The sequence below is a fragment of the Simochromis diagramma genome, unplaced genomic scaffold (genome assembly GCF_900408965.1).
Source record: "Simochromis diagramma unplaced genomic scaffold, fSimDia1.1 OVJJ01000672.1, whole genome shotgun sequence".
Classification (NCBI taxonomy): Eukaryota; Metazoa; Chordata; class Actinopteri; order Cichliformes; family Cichlidae; genus Simochromis; species Simochromis diagramma.
Window position 1 is genome coordinate 311,044 of NW_024387215.1, and position 8,723 is coordinate 319,766.

Consider the following 8,723-nt stretch of genomic DNA (forward strand, 5'->3'; position numbering starts at 1 on the left):
GTACTAAAACTAATAAGCAACTTAAGATTTGAGTAGTAGAAATGCCATCACCAAATTTGAAGTAATAATAATAATAATAAGAAGAAGAAGAATACGAATAAGGATAAGAATAATTAGATTTACTTACCCTAATATCTGCAATAATGATAAGCAGTGACACAAAGTTGGTTACCAACTTGCAGGGTTAACTTGGCAAGCTAATAACCACACAGTTTGACATGAAAATGTGTCCCAGCAGCACTGTTGGTGAATTTACAAAGGAAGATAAAACTACCATGCTACAAAAAGCTGAAGAGGTTAAACACATAATCCAAACCAAAAGTAACACAGCTGCTCCAGATAAAGCAGTTGTGTGAGTGTGTTTTCTGTAAGAGGAAAGGTTAAGTTTAGTTTAGTTATTTTAGTTTAGTTTAGTCTTAAATGCAGTATATAAATGTGCATCCACTTTAAAAGTTTTGGTGAGTAAGACTGGGAAAGAGTTGCTATATGAGTAAGGTTTTCCTATTTGAAAATGGGAAGAAAATCTGCCATAAAAGCCAACTGTGCACTGTAAGTTAACAGACATACCAAAACAAGAAGTGTATCATTAAGAAGTGGGAGAACCTGATAGATTATATATATTATTGTCATTCATTGGTAACAAACCAAGTCTTCAGATCTTATTATAAAAGTCAGACCTACTATCCATTATCCATGCACAGAGCTATGCTGTTTTCCAAATAAATGATTGGTCAGAAGGTGGTAATTAGATATCTGTTGATCGCTAATCTCAAACATAACCTGCTCCAGAGTAGGTTAAGATTTCAGGATAAGTTCGCATAATGATATACCCCTGGTAAGAAGTGGACCACCTTTGAAGTGCGGAAAACCCAGGGGTAACCCTGAAGTTACCAGGATAAGACACAAGCCTGTTTTGTAATACAACAATGGAGGTGTGTTGATATCACCGTTTCTAAAAATCCATAACCTCTAAGAATTTCCAGTTCTGACCAAAACAGCATATTCACATATGTGGGTTGAAGCTATTTGAAAAATATATCTATTTTTATACACAGGACCTGTATGATTGTAGAAATAAATCCACAGATAATGATATCAGCATGGCCACGATATAGCACAGAAACATTTTGATCATAAAGGAACATATGTGAGAATCCTTTTCACTGATTACAGCTTTGCATGTAACACATTTGTCCTCGGTCAGTAAACATCTCAACTTGGGTCTTGGTTACTTTCTCTGATCAAATAGATATGTGTACATATCAAAACAAGACATTTCTTGTTCCAGAATAACTCTGTAAAAATGATTGTCCCAGTGTTTAGTAGGGGTGCAACGATACTCGTATCGATATTGAACCGTTCGATACAGTGCTTTCGGTTCGGTACGCATATGTATCGAACAATACAAATTTTTTTAATTTATTTTATCAACTTTCCTTCTGACAATGCTGTCTGTGTTGAGAGCTCAGTGGATCCTCACTCGATAGTGCAGCCTAGGCGGAGTAGTCGAACGTAGATTCACTGAGCGCAGGGCAAGCTAGCGAGACAGAAGTTAAGCTCTCGTTGCAACATGGCAAATTGAACCTCCCCCACCCTCATTCAGATCTGGCGTTTGGAACTATTTTGGTTTTCATGTGACGTATGACCCTGAAGGTAAGCGCGTCATGGACTAAAGTAAAACAGTATGTTGGATGTGCCACGCAATGCTCAATTACATGGGTGGGAACTAGTGCGTTAGCGCAGTTTGCTCGTTAACGTGTTGGCCGTCCAGCCCCATGCACGGGGCGAGCCGCAGTAGCTCGTTAACGGAGATTTGCCGTGTTGTGGCGTTAACGTCATTTCAACGAGATTAACGCTGACAGCACTAGTGGGAACACAACGAATATGACTGCACATTTACTCCGACATCATCCTAGTGCAAAGACAAGTGGAAGCAGACAAAAACAACAAGCATGCATGCTATAAACTTTAGCCGAGTCATTTAGACAGCCGTTAGCACATGATTCTTTTTATGGGGACCTGATATGTTTAATATGCTGCTGAGAATATAGCCCAGAAGAAGCGTATAGTATAGCTTTTATTTTGGAAAGAGCCATTTCTCTGTAATAAACTCTCTTTTCCAAAGATGAGTGATTTCTCGATTAGATAGATTTATTTTTTTATTACTTTGTTGTTTCAGCATCATTAAATTTAAAAACTGTACTTTTGAGTTAAAATATATATTTATAATTTTAATAAATGACAAATTAAAAAGGCATGAACATTTTTTTTGTATCGAAAAAATATCGAACCGTGACACCAAAGTATCGAACCGAACCGAACCGTGAATTTTGTGTATCGTTGCACCCCTAGTGTTTAGGGTAATGCAGCCTCTCAAGACCACAAAGGGGATAATTTAGACTTTAAAGACTTTTGAGTACAAATTTGAGTACAAAAATATATAATATATATGAAATATAGAAGAACAATATAGAGCAATGTAATTATACATTTACATGTGAAATTCATTCTAAATATTTTTTTTCCAATTTAAATCTATCTAGGGTGCAAAAACTGCAAGGAGAACCCATGTTTCTACCTTATATTTTATTTCCCATTTTATTTTACAACACACAAAACAACCATTAAAGGTAAAAAAAAGAAGTTAAAGAAAATCGCTGATAAATTTAATCAATGAGATGCAAGCATAAAAAATATGTAGTAATACATAATATATAAGTAATAGGTAAATTATGACTTTGTAATACATGAAGAAACTAAAAAAAAAACAAAACAACATTCTAAGAGGCTGTGACTGAAGTCGTAGAGACAAAAAAGGTTAATGTTCAGTAAAGTTCATTTCTTAGTAATTATCACCCAATTAAACTCAACTCATTAAACCAGATGTCTAATAATGCTAATAATTAAAATAATGTTTACAAGCAGTACCAGTAAAGCTACTGTTTATTAACTATACAGAAGTTGTAATAAAATTACAAGCAAGCACCAGTGGAGAAAAAAAGTAAATAAACAGTGTACCTGCAATGTTCTTTTATGGAAAAAGAGGTTTAAGAAATAGAGTCAATTCAGCATCACCAGCTAATCATACATATCTTTGTGGGAGCCGAAGTTCCATTAGAGTTCATCTCGTTTTGCACTTCTGACTGACTCTTTGTTTGCAGCGTTGTTAATGTTGATAGCCGCCCTGATTGCAGATTTCATTGATGTCTCGATCCAAGCATGAGGGAAGGCTGTGTGCTCACCAGCAAAGTGCACCTTGCCCTCACTTTTAAAGAGCTCTGCAGCATATTCTAAGTGTTGGTAGGGTGTGAATAAAGCAAAGGCACCCAAACTATAAGGATCCAAGCTCCACTTCTTCACTATGACCCCTGTGCAGAGATCCCTGACCTTCTTGCCATGAATCTTTTCCAAATCTCTCAAAGCCAGCTCTTTAAGGTCTTCATCGTTTGGACCTAGGAATAGTAGTGAGTTATCAGACCAGGTGTAGGAAGCCAAGAGGACACCAATGGTCCTATTTTTTGGGAAACTGTGGCTGGGGTAGTAAATGAAACGAGATGGCCCATCTGTGATGCTCTTCCCCCCTCGGATGCCGTCATCCTCCCAGAACCTGTTTTTGAAGGTGAGCAGGACTTTAGTGGAGCTGTCGTAATGGACAGACCTCAGGGCATCCATCTTTTTAATGGAGAGAGGGGGATCGAAATCTATGAAAAGAGCCGCTTTGGCTGTTGTTGTTACCAGGACAAAGTCAGCTTTAAGATCAGTAAAATTTGACTGTTGGCCTCTTTGATATGACACAGTAACTTCATCTGAATGGCTAATACGCTTGACTGTAGAATTAAGAAGAATGGGGACATCAAGGCCATTCAGAAAAGCTTTGGGGAGATGTTCTGACCCACCAGTCACTTCAAAGTACCTTTAAAATAAAATAAAGAAAAACAGAGATATATATTTTTCACATGAATTTGTTAGTAATCAATGTCTAGTAAAAATATTTTACATTTTAGCTTAATTTAACAATAAATTGAGGTCTCAAATGTTTTCAGTTTCATAGAATTAAATAATAAAATGTAACATGTACAAGTGCAAAGAAAACTCTGTATGTACCAGACCATAGGGTGAACCGGATTATAAAACGCATTAAGTAAAACAAAGCAGTCAGATAAGTCAAACTTTACTCAGCTTATTCTTATTGCTTCCTCTACTTTTGTATCACTGATTCATTAATGTTGAATTTCCTCACTGCTGCTCTATTCTCAGGTTCTACTGCGTGACTGATATCCATGAGTTTAAAATCTGCTTCGCAAGCATGTCTCTTAACAGGTACCATTTTGTACACACATAATATAATATAATAATATTATGTTGTTGAAGCACCGTAAGTATTACTCTGCAAAGCTCCTGACTACGGGAGCCGTAATGCTCCGACAATCCATCAAGTGGTGCGGCTTTGTAGCTTACCAAAGTCATACTAAAACCTTTTTTGACAGATTTGAGTGCTGTGTACCACATAAATTCGGTTCGAGGTCAGTTAGCACAACCAGAATTCATACACAAGGTGCACCAGATTGTAAGGCGCACTGTCGATTTTTGAGAAAATGTAAATATTTTCAGTGTGCCTTATAGACCAAAAAATATGGTACTGACTCCTGCTGACAGCAATACAGCCTAAAGTCAAATTTTCATTTTTTTCAGACAGAAATGATGACACATCACATCAGGAAAACGTGCTATCAGGTTAAAGCAGGGTTGGGCAACACCAGGCCTCAAGGGCCAGTGTCCTGCAGGTTTTAGATATCACCCTGGGTAAAACACCTGAATCAAATGATTTGTTCATTCATTTAAATCAGCTGTGTTGGATCAAGGACACATCTAAAACCTGCAGCACTCCTTGAGGCCTCCCTCACTCCTGGTTAAAGCAATGAATTGTTATATCCTCTACTTCAAATAATTAAAACCTACAGCTCATCTAAAATTGTAAATGAACAGTTGAAACACTGATAAAAAGTTTATTCTTAATTTAAATAAGGAAATAAGAATTTCAGTTCAATAACGGAACATTTCATGATTTGATTTACTGATATATTTCACTTATGTTTATGAACTCTTCTATGAAAGAAGTTATATTTAGTTTAGTTAGAAGGTCTTACTTGACATTGTCATGAACATCAGTTTGGTCATAGATCATTTCAGTGAGTGCAGTGTACATAAGGCCCTGCTCATTAAGTAGGTCTCCAATCATCCTAATGGCTTCAGAACTCAGACCACCTTCTTCTTTCAGGTAATCCTATTAGGAAAACAAAGTTTCTGGTTATGAAATCAAAGTGGGTCATAGAGAAAAAATAAAGTTTAGCTCTTTTAATTAATTAATTATTTAATTTAAATTTACCTTCACAGAATAGCGGTCAAATTTTTCCAGTGCAGCTCTACAACCATTTTGTGTGACTTCGTTTTTCACCTAGAGAAGTAAAAATCATTGAGACAATGTCACTTGTAAACATCTAGCTGCATATCAACACAGTCTCTTATATGGCAAGCAGATGTAATACCTGAATGAACTACCTTAGAGCAGTCTAACCTGATGTTAGAGTTGTGTTAACCTTTTAGAGTGTTTACCAAGTGTTTACCGTCAACTAATCTAGGATTTATTATTTATTTTTATTTTATTTTATTGACAAGAACTGTGGGCCAAACCCCATCCCTGAACTTAGCAGTGACTGCAAATACATGTACAATGAGCAGTTAACGAAGTGCACTCATCAGAATTCAGAAGGAGACTAATTTAACATTTGTGGGAGGCATAATAGAAAAATCATTGGTTTCAAAAAATGACATAAAAACAAAACTACCGTGAAGAAACAGGCAGAGAGCATGGAGTAATTAGGCTTGAGCAGATTTGCCTGTTTGACCAAATTAAACTGTTTTCAAATGTGTTGTGTTCAAGTCAATCTTCATTCTTGGCACTGTATGAAATAAGAACAAATGTTCCGAAATACTAAAAAGTTTCCATGTGATGCACTTCTTTGTTCACATGACTATATATTTTTTACAGAATTCTGGTTTAACAGCTTTTTTAAAATGGAAATCTTTCAAATAAGTGTTTGTATAAAAACCCATATTCACACAACTGTTCAGCTTGAAAATGGGTCTGTTAGATTTAGACCAAACAAAATCAACTCAGTTTTGGTGTTTATGTTGAAACATTTAACGCCAACTGGAAAAACTAACCCCTCCACATACCTTTTCTAATGCTTGCTGTAGGAGAGCCTCAGCTGATTTATGCTTCTCACTTGGTGATAGATTGTATTTCAGGATCTCAGGCTTTTCCTTCACTTTGCATGTCCTTTGTGGCTGTATTCCATTCACCAGGTAGAAAGTATTGTTGTCATCCATGATGAAATTATTCAGCTCAACTCCCAGATCCTTTGCAAACTGAAGGGCAATACTGTTGAAAACCAATCAGATTGTGAGTTGTGAGGTTCGACAGATAAACTAGGAGCAGAAGTAGCGTCTATCACCACTGTGGTATTAAAAATGGCCACCTTTTAAATAACTGATTTTACTCACTGATGAAAATCAGGGATCCTCATAGCACCAAGTTCAGCATACCAGCCCTCTTTGTCATTCCTGTAGGTCTCCACACGTCCACCAATTCGTCCACTAGCCTCTAATATGGTGACCTTATTTAAATATTACCAAACACAAGTACATATTATTTAATATGTATGAAATATTGCTTGCTTTGTTTATCTACACACACTAATCTTGTTGAAAAGGAAAGTGTTATAATTAAAAATGCAAAATCTCCAACTCTTTTCACTACACCAGGACTGCTAATAGGACTTGCAGTACCTCTAGTAATTACATATTAAGGCTTGAAGAAAAACAAAGATTCATCTGTCACAGATAATAGAACAAAATTTTAAATAACCAGAATAAAAACATCTCATGTCAGACCTTATGTCCTGCGTTTTTAAGTAGCCTGGCAGCTGTCAATCCAGCCATGCCAGCTCCAACAATGACAACATGACGAGATGTGTTTGTTTGAGGAAGACCGTTCGTGGCTATCTGTAGAAGCTGCTCGTAGTCAGTGTCATCCAAACAATCAGCTAGAGCAGCCTTCAGCCTGTTGGTAGTGTGACTTTGACACAGAGTGAGCCACAAAGCACTGACAGCAACTGCAGACAAAAAAGGACATGTTGTACATCAGCATGTAACAAAGCCTTCCAATAAATTTAAATCACCAATTTTTATGCTTAAAACTAAGTAAATACGTAGAGAGAATTTAAGGAAGCTACTTTGAATTTCAAAAACAGATTTTCATAAAAAAGTATTTTGTAGGATTTGTAACATATCAGTATTAAATTAGCATTTTGGTTTCTTTTCAACTAGTTTTTAAACAGTTTACATCTGGAAGCTGACACTACTTCAGTAACAGTGCAAAATGTCACATACTCACATAATTTCACAACAAGTGGATCCATTGTTCACGTTTGTCTGTTTTTCTTCTGAGGTGACATGAGAAGGAATATATACACTTCAACACATATGAAAATAAATAAATGAACAAAATGCAACTGTTTGTAGTTTTAGCTGTTTCATCCTTTTGTGACATAGTGTTAGGATGCCTGGGTAGTTGACCCAGGGTATTTGAGTTTATTATATTATTTATACTTTCTAGTCTTTGGTTTCTTTGAGTTCTGTCTTATAGTTTATGTCTCTGTCTTCTCTAGCTGCTCTGTCTCCCCTGTCAGCTGTATCCCCTTGTCTAGTTCGCGTCTCTGTGTATCCTTAGTTGCTATATCCTCGTGTCCAGTCAGTGTCTGTGTCTGCCCTGGTCCCACGTCTCTGTTCCCTCTGTTACAGTGCGTGCGAGTCTGTGTCTTTGTTCAGTCTGTGTTATGTGTTTCCTGTTTTACTTTGAAGGTTTCTGTCTTATCTCAGTGTGTTCAGTTTACGCTTCCTTGGTCTCGTCAGTTCTAATTTGCCCCAGCTGTGTTTCCCTCCTGTTACTCATTCCCTGATTGCTCCCTCTGTGTATTTAAGCCCTGTGTTTCTCTGTGTCCGTGTCGCGATCTACCGTTTTCCTAGCTGTGTGTTCTGTCATTCCTCCAGTTTAAGTTTGTTTTGAGTTTTTCAGTTATGTTATATTTTGAGTACCAAATTAAAGCCTTTTGAGTTCACGACTGTCTCCGGAGTCTGCACCTTGGGTCCTATTCCTGTCTGCACACAGCCACACCCAACACATAGCACAGCATATAAACTTATTCTGTTCTGGTTAAGAAATCCTAACACTGGGATAGAAATGTCCTCAGTCTTTCTTATTTGGGACAGTAGTGAGAGATATAATTAAACATAATTAATAATTAATATTTTGTGCTTTACTTAGGAAAACTGACTTTAACGCCCTACTTTCTAATTTATAATGCTAAACATTGCAAAACTATTTAATTAACTAACCGTTGTCTGCTATATATATATATATATATATATATATATATATATATATATGCATGTAGTAATATGATTATAACTGATTCTTTTAAAAGCCAGTTGTAAATGAAAACTTCCAAGCTTTTTTTTTTTTTTGCTTTTAAAAGAATCAGTTATAATCATATTACTACATGCATTCATGCTTTTTTTTAAACTACCTTTTGTAGATCTTGGCTATATTTCTTCGATTTAAATCAAGTAGTAATTCTTACCACGTGAAGCTCTGTCAGAAA

At 36.3% G+C, this 8,723-nt stretch overlaps 1 protein-coding gene across 1 annotated transcript; it reads right to left on the minus strand.

The window, feature by feature from the left end:
- Positions 1 to 2,385: 2,385 nt before the first annotated feature.
- Positions 2,386 to 7,626, minus strand: LOC120746507 (L-amino-acid oxidase-like). The gene is made up of 7 exons (XM_040051927.1): positions 7,457 to 7,626; positions 6,955 to 7,175; positions 6,565 to 6,677; positions 6,238 to 6,442; positions 5,387 to 5,455; positions 5,148 to 5,284; positions 2,386 to 3,913 (listed from the first exon to the last, which is right to left on the minus strand). Exons 1-7 carry the CDS (start codon positions 7,479 to 7,481, stop codon positions 3,115 to 3,117), a joined length of 1,569 nt encoding a protein of 522 aa, XP_039907861.1. The 5' UTR covers positions 7,482 to 7,626; the 3' UTR covers positions 2,386 to 3,114.
- Positions 7,627 to 8,723: the final 1,097 nt, after the last annotated feature.